Source organism: Saccoglossus kowalevskii, chromosome 14, assembly GCF_978046115.1.
Source record: "Saccoglossus kowalevskii chromosome 14, keSacKowa6.1, whole genome shotgun sequence".
In the NCBI taxonomy this organism is placed as follows: Eukaryota; Metazoa; Hemichordata; class Enteropneusta; family Harrimaniidae; genus Saccoglossus; species Saccoglossus kowalevskii.
The window spans coordinates 16,599,183-16,612,974 of record NC_140654.1 but is presented as its reverse complement, the minus strand read 5'-3'; the positions used below and the strand labels follow the sequence as shown (position 1 = coordinate 16,612,974).

General features: G+C 36.9%; 1 protein-coding gene across 1 annotated transcript in view; it reads right to left on the bottom strand.

The window, feature by feature from the left end:
- LOC102805266 (glycine receptor subunit alphaZ1-like) overlaps positions 1-13,792 on the bottom strand; it is a 63,726-nt gene that overhangs the window by 48,942 nt on the left and 992 nt on the right. Inside the window, exon 2 of the mRNA XM_085507673.1 lies at positions 6,748-6,835. Within this exon, the coding sequence (XP_085363799.1) occupies positions 6,748-6,809 (62 nt within the window). The 5' untranslated portion in view covers positions 6,810-6,835. The remainder of the gene's footprint in view (positions 1-6,747; positions 6,836-13,792) is intronic.

Genomic DNA, 13,792 nt, shown 5'->3' with positions numbered 1-13,792 from the left:
TATTACTAGCACTGTAGCTAGGCGTTAGTAGAGTGATGTATAGTGAGTGGAACACTGCATAGATTCTAGGTTACATAATGAGATATTACTAGCACTGTAGCTAGGCGTTAGTAGAGTGGTGTATAGTGAGTGGAACACTGCATAGATTCTAGGTTACATAATGAGATATTACTAGCACTGTAGCTAGGCGTTAGTAGAGTGGTGTATAGTGAGTGGAACTGCGCATAGATTCTAGGTTACATAATGAGATATTACTAGCACTGTAGCTAGGCGTTAGTAGAGTGACACGTAGGGAGGGGGGGGGGTCACTACATTCTTGCCAAATTCCGTTATTTTAGTACTCGTGGGTTACATCTTGTGACATTTGTTCAGATATCGAATAATGATCCCCGAGACTGTCTTATGTGAATACTTGTTTGTGTTAGTAACCGTGGCGATAATCCCTCCATTTTCTCCCTGAGTGAAAAGATAATATTTATAATAGTTAAGGAACATTATGCTGATCGTGAAGGGATTCGAAAAGAGAATCATGAATACTGTATACATGCACGGGTCAACATTTTCAAAGGGCCGCAAAGCATACACGTGGTAACATGCTTTCAAGAAACTCAGTTGAATAAAAAGCAAGGTCGTTCAACATACATCGGCATAAGTGGGTAATGCACATCTCGTGGGTGAGAACGCCAACAATAAACGACTGAGATCACAATGTTTTTTTTTTCAATCTCACACGCTGGATACTTTACATAAAAGGGTTCATGTAAACTGATTGACATATGCGAATTTTTAAGCTTTTCGCAACACATCTTAGGAAACATGTACAGAATTCGTGAATGAACACATTTCCAAGCTGTTTGTGACTTGCTCTGATGCCGCAATTTAAGTAGGGCAATTAGCATTATCCTTTGTATAAATTGAGACGTTTACACTGTTTCATTGAACAATGCGCGGCGCTCGTGTAACCGTTTGTGGCGGTTTACTAATCTGCATACACATAAAAGGTAATTGAGGTTGGCCTATACAAAAAGAATTCACATTTACATATGTGAATCTTGAAATAATAATTCCCAACGTTCTATATCACAATTGCACAGACTTATATTATTGAAACAAAAAATTGCAGCAGTAATAATCTTTGAATTCAATCCATGCATTTCATCTGTTCCCACACACGAGAAATAATAGTGCATATTTAACGATGTAATGTTACCGATTTACCGATCAAGTGCATTCACACAAAACAATAATTGTTTACCCAATGTATAATTACGATGTAAGATTTTGTAAAAAAACAAACATTCTCACTGATTAACACCGTGTCGTGGTAACGGTATGACGATTTATTTGCCCATCATTAAGACACGATATTTAAATCATATCTGACAGAGTATGGTTCAAGGTAGTGCACGGACTCGGCGCTCACGTGAATAGAACACCTGCCATTCTTTGCCGTAGCTGCCTGCGTGTCCATGTTCTTTCTTATGTTTAAATGCTATACGAACTACTCACATGATACAGTTTCTAAAATCACACACAAGGTATAATTGTGATTCGATAACGTCAACGAATCTTCTCAGTGCATACGTGAATAGTAAAGCTCTTCTATTTAATCATTAATGTCAGTGTATGACGAAAAAGAATACGCTTCAATAAACCATGTTCGAATGTCTTCGAAATGACAGCAACTTACTTCACCTTGAGTGTATACTTATGGTCGCAACGATTAAAGGAATGAAGTTACCTATGATCGATGTTTTCCATAGATAGCGAAGCTAGCATATAGTTTAACATGTCTTTACAATTAATCGCAGTTAACGAATAATTAGTTCCAGTGATTGGTGTCACCATGATCAAAAACATTCATGGAAATATATAAATCGTTCGTTTAAAAAAAATGACGTTATCGGTGAATATTTATAAATTTATTGATATACTAAACGACTAGACAAACTTTTGGCTTTTCAATCAAACCAAAAATATTTACACACTAGTTTAACACTAGGTATTTATTTTAAAACGTGATCAAGAAATTTTCTGACAATATATCGATCATTTAAAAAAAATGTGTCAGAAATATTGAATACTTGTAAAGTGATTAGTTTGTTAAGTGTTGTGATCTGTTACTAAGCCTAGATTGATTGTTATTCCACTCGTCTCACCAAATCAATACACGTTTTATCACTTCACAACCTCGTGTGACGTGTGTGATGAATCTAAGTTATTTTATGCCTTTTAAAAGTAGGTTTTATGAACCTCGTTTAATTCCGACATAGTCAAAGTTCCATAGACATAAATAAAGATATGCAGCGATGAAACGTAGCGACAACAAATTGCGATTAAATGGTGTTACAGACGCTGTGAACGTGCGCAACCGGTTTAATGACCGGCTGTGTTTTTTACGATCTGAATATCGGATTAAAGACCCCGGTGAAAATCTACTGATTAATGACTTAAACCCTAACTTTTATATCAGACACATGTAATTCCTCGACTTCACATTGAGTTCCCGTGGCAATTTGTTTTGGAGAGCTCCGAGTAGTGTACACTCGAAATTCAATAGTGTCGACACGGTGTCTTCATACGTAATTGAAAACTACAATATCAATCGTTGAATTTGCATACCCGCAATTGTATGCATTTGTTGAAAAAACCGCATAGGACTACTTTTTCCAGTTGTAGAATATCTACCCACTACATTACAGTGTATAAGGTGACACCATATCATTGCGCGCAGCTGTTTGAATAATTTGAGATATCGCAATTCAAATTTTATAGTTACACGAGCATCAAGAGTTCAAACACACAATTGATGTTAACCATATCTTGATTACGACTCCGAATGATATATGCGAAGTAGAATGAGCTCCCTCTTTTCGAAACACCTGACATCACTTCATATCTACGATGCAGTCCATATCAATTTCTATGTGTACTTGTCAGTTCAGTTATTTTGTTTTGTGCTCGTGGATTAACAGTTATTTTGTTTTGTGTTCTTGGTCCTGAAAATCTCCCTATACGACAGTTGTTCAACGGTTTATGTTTAAATATGGCATTTCCACTTACGTAACATTCACTAAATATCAATAATAATAAGCATAGATTCCGACTACTATTCGGAATACCACGGAAACAGACACACTGTGCAGCAGCGCGTATTACGAATTGAGAGAAACAATCACCACGTTTGTATCTCATTGAATATACATGCGGCACGGAGAAAACCTATATCAGTACGAGTTAGAATCTGATTTGTATTTCTAACCTAAATGTATTTTTCTTGCGCAGTGGCTCGATACTGTGAAACATATAGCATGACCTTGTCGTACTCTGAACAGCTGAAGTATTTCACCTGTATCAAATGTCCTTCACACAAAGGCAGGTTGTGCGTATCAGCAAATACGATACGCATTCAACTAAGCGATTCAATAATCGGTACGATGTTTGAAAATGACAATGAGTAAATAACAACTGAAATAGCGACAAATTTATTCATATATATAATTTCTCAAGGACTTTGTTCAGGCACTAAACTTACTTGGGATTCACAACAAATCACAGGAAAAAATGCAGTTAAGGTTGAAAATGTCGTTATCGCCCGCACACGTTATCCTCCTATGATTACATCAGCTACTTGTTTCGGTAAGATCTTGCAATCGTACAGCGAATTACACACGACTGAATACTAACTGCATTCCTCGCCTAAGATGATAATGGCCGACGAGATCTCGTTTGGAGCGAGATAGCCACGAAACTTGTTTTTTTTAGATACTAATAGTGTTGCATTCTCTACCGTCATCTCGTCCATAGTTCATATTACCATGGTAACACATATCAAGTGTCAGTGAACACAACGAAGGAGAGGAATAAAACACTATCTGAGAGACGCGTTGGTTCGAACCCTCGGTCGAATATTGTAATTCGCTTGTTTTTCCATCCTACGTACTCAACAATGCGCTTAATTGATACATTTTCACGGATATTTAAGACTGGTTAGGATTGGGCAGCATATGCTGTATATTTACACATTTATCAATGCAACTCTAATTCAGCGAACTTCTTGTAACCACGTGCACTTTCGAGTGACTAATATAACGGAAATAATGATGGCATAATGCACCAATCAATCATGAGTATTTTACCATCATGATATTAACACCTAATAATTGCCGCAGTGTATGGTCGATTGATTTGACCATAATATATATATTGTAATAGCCAACAGTTGACAACAGTAATCCATATTTGCTTATCATGTGTATATGCTGGCCTTAGTGTTTTCACATGGATATTGTAAATATTTGTTGTGATTACATCAAATGCTAAATAAATTCCACTGACTGGGCAATATCACACCAAATGGGTTAGCCAGTGTCGCCACACAGTGCAAATGTAACTTGTGTTCTCACTTACCGCGGCACAAAAAATGTTCGTGGATAAGAAAATAATACACGCCGGGGTATTAATATTAAAACCTATAATTGAAACGAAACACAGCGTTACCTGCAATACTTGTTTTGACGAATACACCACCGGGGAGTTGTAATAAGATTATATACATCCACGACTCCCCGCACAAAAGTCTAATTAAGAACTAAGGGTATTGAAGAAGGAAGGTGTCAACGCAATTAGCGCAATTACCCTGTCAATCATGCTTATGCTTATACATATGCTGCCTCCCAATAATGCAACCATTTTTAATCTTCAATCTTTTCAGTGGTTATGCTAGTGGCTTTCCGGGTATTCCGATCTCTTCAGTGGTCTCATCAGAAGTTCTCCACTGATTCATACGTATATGTGTTGACACTAAACTTTGAATGAAAAGTGTAGTTGTATTGTCGTATTTTAGAGAGTGCACTCTTTGACAATGGTCACAAGTTATCCATTGTGTGTCGTAATACATCATGTGAGTTTTGTTTAAATGGTACACTTTATAGACATGTCACTTAATATAAGAGCAAGGAGCAACAAAACCTGTTTAAACCTGAAAATGAAAAAAAAATGTAACCACACTAATGTAATTATTAGCAAGGACTTCACTCCCCAATAGAGAAAATTAAATCGCGGCTGTGAAACATACATCATAGAAATGCAAATTGGCGAGGTGGAAACGAATTAGTTGACATTGTGGCTTTGAATTTTGTTCACGAACAAAAAACAGTGATTGCCAGTACATTCTAAATAACGTTATCACGTTGTTCGGCGTGAATGTAATTTGATATTCCCCGTTAGCGAAAAAATGTAATTGAATCAAGCTGTGACAAGTCCGATATAATGATTACCCCTGATTTTATTGGGAACATACATTGATTATTATAGCGTCATATTGCGACACAATGACGTAGTTGAATTGCATTGTGCATGGAGTATTGCCACTCATAAAAAAACATTAACGAAGCTTATGGTGTAATTATTAACGTATGGAACCTCCACTGCCAGTAGTTATTAATCGACAATCCACCGTTATTATACCTATATACGCGATATAATATTATTCATTATAACTTTACAAAGAACTTACGAGCTGCTGAGATGAATATTCTACACAATTGTAAAAAGGAATTTAAATTCATAAAAAAAACTCAGACATTTCCTGTCGTAATCGCTTTACGAATCAACGATAACAAAGTACTTCCACAGAATTAGGGAGCGCACTTTGACGATTCACGTCGCATTGTGGATGCCTCATCGACTAGGAAATTAGTTAAATTAGACCTCTACGAACCACGAGAGAATGTTCAAAAAGGCAATGAATACACAAAAAATATTCAATTCAAAGTGTTAGCCCCATACAACAGCAATTTGCATATTCATTAGCTTTGCTCTGGCAATCCAGAATCAATAATTAAAAGAACATTGTCTTTTAAAACCAATTACGATTCATCAATGATCTTAAAAAATATACCGTGACTGAATTTACTATTTTAGAATAAAATTGTTATTGCTTAAACACAATATCAATAAATTATAAAGCAATATGGCTAGACCGAAGGTCACTGTTGTTTCACCTGACTTGCGCATATTGCAGTGTTATCATATAATCAGATACTATATCCTTATCTGAAGATTACCAAGGTCACAGAGAATGGAACAATATTTGAGTTGAAAACACATGTTTTGAAGCTTTTCGGCCATTTGCTCTTAATATCTGTTGTAGCACACATCAAAATGAAATACATTGTTATGGCGTTTGCCATAACATAGGAAGGTGAATAGCACAAAGGATTAACAATTTGTTTACATATTTGCACCACAAATGTGAATATTAGTTTTAATTTCAAACATGAAATTTACAGGCGAACCAAGTTGGGTGTCAAACTAAAGACATTTGCATATTAAAATACGTGAACAAATAGATGGTTTCCTAACATATTGTAATTTTAGACAACAAAGATGAAAATGCTTTTTTATCTGTGTACTTAGTCTAGTGAATCTCACTATACTTAATATGTCTGTTACATTATTTTGTGAAGATATTTCGCAAACTCTGTTAATCCTTGTCATAGTTACGTGAATATTAATGCATTTTAGACTATGACTTTAATTTTGCCTGAATGTTCAACTGTTTGTTCGGTAAATAAAACACTACATACATGAAACATGCCACAATTTTAACATATGTGGTAGACTAAAGACAAGGCGATCGATGTAGCTATATTAAATATATGTATAAATAGTTGGTTACCATGGTAACGGTTTGGTTAAAACTACCATTCTCTGCTAAAATATGAAACATATGTGTTTTCTTACCATTGCGCCACAGCGTACACTAAGAAGAGGAAGAAGGCAGTTCCCCTTGCGTCACCCGTCATCCTGCAAGAGCGGTTCGTTCGAGTGCCTGCAAAATGCCGTAAAACAAGAGAGTTAATCATTTACATGCATATCTATAATTTTTCATTAACTCAGATGCTAATTTCCTGTGTTTTACAAGGTCGGATTTTGATATTAAATGCCTGGATTGTGTATGTGAAACCTAAAGCTGTCCGTTCATGCTATCACCCATCTCTGGGTTGTACATTTGCATATTCGTGTTAAAATATCATGTCATGCAATTATTAACACCAGGCAAGTGTCACAGCTTATTGCTAATGAGAGGGCATCCACAAAACTCACACTAGACAGGACTGGGTTCTTCCACTGCTAGAATGTACTGCTTGTACTGCTAGACAAGACAATAGTAGAGAAATGAAATACACACACACCAAAATATCAAGTTAAAGCTCCCGGATTTAATATCTCTCAAAATAATTACAAGAAATAGAGCACAGAAAAATACAATGAATAAAGTCACTAAAATAGGGGATTGCCTAGGGAAGTGTACATTAGTGATAACTCACAGTTCCAGGATGTAGAAATGGATGACAGGCAATAGACTCTGCAACACAACAACGAAGAAATACAGGAGTCTTGCTTGCAGAGGAATGCTGTTATTCTGGAGGGCACCGCTGATAGCAGGAGATCGTAGAGCAGTTCATACAAGTCTCACAGAATGATGGTTGAAGCCTGTGTCACTTGTCTCAAAATATCACAGTAGCTACACACAGGGTAAACAGTTGAAATGATGGACCCCAACTGTCCTCAGTCTGTCCAATTTATAGGCATAAATGGCCCAGATTCAGGGACACCACCTGGGTTTCCCCATGAGCCAATCAGAATGTGTTCTTTCTAGAAGCTATGACAACTCAGTAGATCGTAAACATCTTTTGTTATGTAAATCAAAACACACCTGGTTGATTCCTATTGTCCTTCCAAAGTTGTAAACCCCCATTGTTATGTAAATCACAAGCACACCTGATAGATTCAACTGTCCTTCCAGAGTTGAAAACAAGTATGACCAGTCAATCACCTTTATGACAGTTATCACACCGTTTCTTCTCATGACACTGCCCCCCTCATCAAGTCTGAACATGGCACATTTCCAGTACAATAATCAGCATCAACTGCCAATAAATTTACATTTCTCAAAATTAGAAAAAAATATATTGTAACAGTAATTCTAAGCATTCTAAACCCTGCTTAAATAGTCTGCACCTATATTTTCTTTACCTTTAATTCCTTTAATTACAACAGTTTAAATGTACCTATGACCTCTCTCAGTCGCTGGACTGATCGGAGCAATCATTTCCATAGCTATCATTTGAAATGGAACTGCATACCAGACCAACTGAGTTGCTATTCTAACTGTAGTCTACTTAGCACCCAGATGACCTTCCATAACTGACTCATGAGCAAGTGCTAGTACTTGGTCACGGTAACACAATGGTACAACTAACACACTCGTCCTCTATCACCATGAGGTGACTGAAACTCTCTATACATCAGCCCCTTGTTCATCAAAAACCTTGCCTGATTGTTACGACCTGGGATCAACTTATCATCTGTACTCACTAACTTCCTATCACGCTCTGATGTGGAATCAGACTGCTGTGCCTCTCGCACTGCATCCACATTAATAGGTTTCTCAGCACCATTAGTATCAGCCTCACTATGCAACTCCTTAAACTCAGGAACGATAAACCTTCGTAATGGCTTTTTCTCACTTCTCAGCTAAATTCTGAGCCCTAGTCTGTAACACATGTGCAACATCAACACTTCCATCCTCACCAGAATCAATGAAGGGTTCACAACCACTCCCACTAACTGAAGGCTCTCTTATCTTAGAATTGATAATACAAGTAGTAGTTTTGAAAAACACTTCATTGTGTTGTATATTTGTACCAAGAGATATGGAATAATGAAGTGGATGTAATAGGATGGGGTGGGGAGCAATTTTGCGAAGTTGAAAATGTTGTCTCAGGCAATTGTGGGTCTCTGCTAGAAGACAATCACGAAATATGCAGAAAATTTGTGACAACCCGAAGATGCCAAATTTATGAGGTTTAGCCCAACAGAAAACCTGGGTTCATTTCAGGTTTAGGATGGTTGTCTATATATGAAAAGAAGATATTTCCCCGATATTTCAACCTATGCTGTTTACACTGCGACAGGTTTTGGGGTTATTTGTCAAAAATATCGCACGAGATAACCTCCTTTTTGGGTAACACTGTCTTGCTGATAGCAGCCAATTCACAGTAAGAACAAATTGACTTAATCAACGAATGTTTAACAAAGAACACAATTAAACAGCATATTACTTAAATAGCATGTTCGAATGACTTCAGAATATAGCTGATCTTCATAAACATTCTGAATTCTCTGATCACAACTACTTAGACCAGTAAACCATGAAACAACTCAAAGTATACGGATAATATGGAGTTATAGATCTACACCTGTGAAGCGATATATATATTCATGCACACAAAGGCAGTTAGAATGCCATGTTCGCCATAACGATATCCTGCCTTCATGACAGAGATTGGAACTCTCGGCTCCTTGCTCTACATAATGAACCAGTTCAAACTATCTTGCCAATGCACAATATAATATAAAATGTTCATCGACATTCTTTCAAGACAACGATGAACAAGTCGCGGATACGATCTGTATAGCATAATTCTACTTTTATCTCAGTAAGATCCAATCCCGGCAGTAAAAATAAAATCAATAATGGGGAAGGGGGACACCTGTCGGAACATGTTTCATTCAACGTATATTAATGCGTGGACGACGTAAGCGGCAATCTGAGAAGGTTGGCTAAAATACTGAACTACTATATAGTGCTTAGATACAATATCCCAACTGTAGTCATTTCAATAAGTTTGATCTATTCACCTTTTTGAGATTAAATCCTAAACTCGTGTTTCGCCTCATAATAGTATTGCAGTAAATTAGATTAGTGAGTAGCTGGCAGGTAAAATGGGATAATACCCTTAAAAAATAATGGCCACTGCATACATAAGGAAGCCGTAATGTCGAGTTTTAATATTAGAAGTTGATAGTTCGAAGCCTTTGTTGAGCCTTAATGAAATCTGGGAAAATCCTAACTGTTTGTGCCCTATTACTAAGTCTTTAGTCAATCTGGTCGAATTAACTAAATGGAAGTGGGATTGCTGTTTTTCGTAAGTATTTTCATGGGAACGCCAGACCTCAGACAAATGTAGTTATAATGCATTTGTAGTCAAAAGGTGTTTTTTACATGTTTCCCGCTAGTATATAATATGCTAGACTCATGTACACAAGAATTTCAGTCTATGTCTCGCGAGAGTTTATCTTTAAAAACACGTAATGCACGAATAAAATCTAACCACTGTTTTTCATTGACTCATACTACATTTGTATTTTTAAAGTATATTTTGAGATTTTCTGATTTTCTCGCGATTCGCGTGACTTCAAACTAGATCTTCATCACATCCCGCACTGGTGCATACCCTTCTATTATAAATGTTGATACTACACAACGGGAAGTCCGCCGGTAGAATATGAAGTATGATGAGGAAAATTCGGTGAGCACTTTTTTTTAGCAATCAGTGAAATTTTGTATCACCAAATCAGACAAGAAATCATTGCCGTTAGCAAAATTGGCCCCGAAATTAAAAGGTGACAATTTCAATTTGAAGAGGGGCCATTTTACTCTGACAGGAATGCAGAACACTTAGTTTACACTTTCTGTTCATTATAGCGGTATATGCATCTCTATACAACATTTTAAAGAACTCGTCGACTTTTAAAATATAAAAATTAAATAACAGCTGACACCCTATTTAAAAATTTACAGCAAGGATTATTTATCTACAATTTTGCACATCGAATTCTGCTCACCAACATGTACATATCTATACGTACTTAATTTCACATTTGAGAACGTTTGTGAACAATATATTTGCCGGGAGACACTTGCACCGGAGTCTGACCAACATCCTAATAACAATGTATCAACTCAACTATTTTCATTTGAGAAAAAGCCTCATTCAGATGCAGACAAAACAATTGGATTTGACAGGTAAGCGCCTCTCGTCATTTAGCGAAGTGCTCGTGGATAAATTAAAACATCTTAGGACAATCTACGTCATTGTAAACGGTTATGTAAATTGTTAACCTCACTTGAACCCAGGTAGCAGACCAATCAAATTGAATAGATTCGTGTGGCGGGAGAAAAATTATTCGTGAAGTAAACTTCTTATTTTCCCACTGAATATTTACAACAACAACACGAATACAAACATAATTAAAATGTTTTACTTTTTGACAAAACGCGTTCACATCTTCGCAGCCTCCTTACGATACACATAAACACACGTTACCGTGCCTTACATGTCTGACAATATCTGTCATATTCGATTTAGTGATACGAATATGTTGCATAGCCAACAAAGTCCATTTTCAGGTATTATTTATAGTTGCGTATAATTCCGAATCGCGACCCGCGCCACAGTGCAGAAAGAATGACGAGATCTCTATGTCTCAATAGTAAATTAATGATCTCAGACATTTTACTTTTTGACAAAACGCGTTCACATCTTCGCAGCCTCGTTACGATACACATAAACACACGTTACCGTGCCTTACGCGTAATTAACTAGAAAAAACATGTCTGACAATATCTGTCATATTCGATTTAGTGATACGAATATTTTGCATAGCCAACAACGTCCATTTTCAGGTATTATTATAGTTGCGTATAATTCCGAATCGCGACCCGCGCCACAGTGCAGAAAGAATGACGAGATCTCTATGTCTCAATAGTAAATTAATGATCTCAGACATTAGCACCAAATCACTACTGTGATTCGCAATGCAGGGTGAATGTACTAGTATTACCGGCGGAACAAGCATACTCGTGCACGCGCATAATGCAATACATTTAGCGTTGATATGGGCGATTTGCGTGTTTCAAGTGCGCGTGATATTTTATTCGATTATACCTGTAAAAGATGCAGGTTCGTTCGAAGTTTGTACGTGACGCGGTACCGTCAATGGCTCAGGTTTACCGACATTTGTACAAAGCGACTGTTTTGATGTATTTTTGACTGATATATTTTCGGGAGTTCACGGTATTATAAGTTGAACGTTTACCTACAAAATCTCGGCGTTAAAGGGCGGTAGTTGTCGCGCAGCGCGTGTTTTATAACTACCAACTGCGATCAAAGGCGACTACAATGCGGATAAGTATGACGTATTCGAACAAAATATCACGTGATGTAGAGACAGTAATCTATTGGTTAATTTGACATTTCACAGTCGCTTCACACTTACGACAGATTAGTACTCGTCGACGTTACCACGGCGCGTAGAACGTGCACACCAAGTATACAGCCTTGAATGATAGTTAGCACGTGTTTCTAAATCAATTTAAAACATTTCTATATGGACACAAATTATCTGCAGTACGTGTGGGAGGAGAAAGATCTCAGTCGCAGACGACATTGTTTTGGTCACTTTTGCTCATCGTTAGCAAAATAATAGACGTTGATGTGTGCGTTTATATGGTATTTAATTGGCATGGTTATGTGATTGCCGCGTGGAAAATTTAAAATTGTTGAAAATGTCATTCACTGTCACATGAAGCTAGTATTATCTCGATTCAAATGCAGAATGCGATTTTCCGAATCAACTAATCATCGAATGGTATTCAGAAACACGAGTCACGTGTCATCAGCTGCTTAGCGTATCTGAGTATTTCAGTAGTTGTTCCGCCAAGACATTTTACTTAACACAATTTGATATCTTATTTAGATATTTCAATGACAGAACTATTATATATCGAAGAGTGGATATTGACAAATCAAAATCCAGAAAACTAAAGTCAAATTAATTTCGGGCGCCGAGTTCTTTTGTCTCATTAGATGGGTATCAAATTCGTCGGGTGTTCCTCTAGTATATTCGGCGTTTCTCGATAATTTACGACATTCCTCGGGCCGTTCCGGTTTGTAAAGAAACTTGGAATTCATTAATTCATTTGTAAAATCAGCACGTGATCGCTGGTCAAAACTCATTTCAAACATAATAATAATATTGTTTTGTCAGCCAATATTCTCTTTCTCGCGGCATAATCAACGACGGTCTCGGTGCTAAATGAAAACAATACAAGATAATTAATCTTCGTGTAACACCTCTCGTATTTATTTGGTTTTAATAGCGGATATTACACTGTGACAACGGGCTTCCGGCAATGAAACGTTAAACGATCAGCAATAATTATAGTAATTGGTGACGTGGTCTCTTTGTGACCGGTTAAGCGGCGGTGTCTCCGATATAATAAAACCTAAAGTGATCTTAATTGCCTTTCCTTTCTTTAAAGTCGTATTATCGACAAAATTGAGTTTGACGCCTTTTAGGTGTTAAGTAATACATGTACGTGCATAGTAAACAACGAAGCAGCTACACGGTATTCCGCCTTGCCAATGGCAGAACGTCACCGAGCAGCTCTGTTGTTCGGTTGTGAATGATTTTTCATCTTATTAGTGTGTTCAAGTGACCGATGGACTAAATCAATATTCGATGTGAAGCATTCTCCACTGCGATTAGTCTGAGAAATACATCACACCCCTGAGATGTTTTCTGTATCGCCATTAGGTCACCCCTTTTGAATTTTAAGACCAATTATTAATCATTTTACCACAACGTCCGAGAGAACATTGAACATTGTGTACTTTCTACTACTAGTTGTGTTTAGCGCTTACGCGAAGCAGAATTCCGATCTTCATGTTACGATTCCCCAACCGAAGATAGTTTAAACCCCCATACGCAATAATATGTATTGATTAGCCAACCAAGGACAATAGTTAGCAAAACATTCATATAACGGCTAGCGTAAATCTTTTCGGAATTATCAATATCTTTTGCTAGGTGAAGACATAAAGGAGTCACATATATATGAATTGATTCGTTCATTGAATTTTCAATATCCAAACCT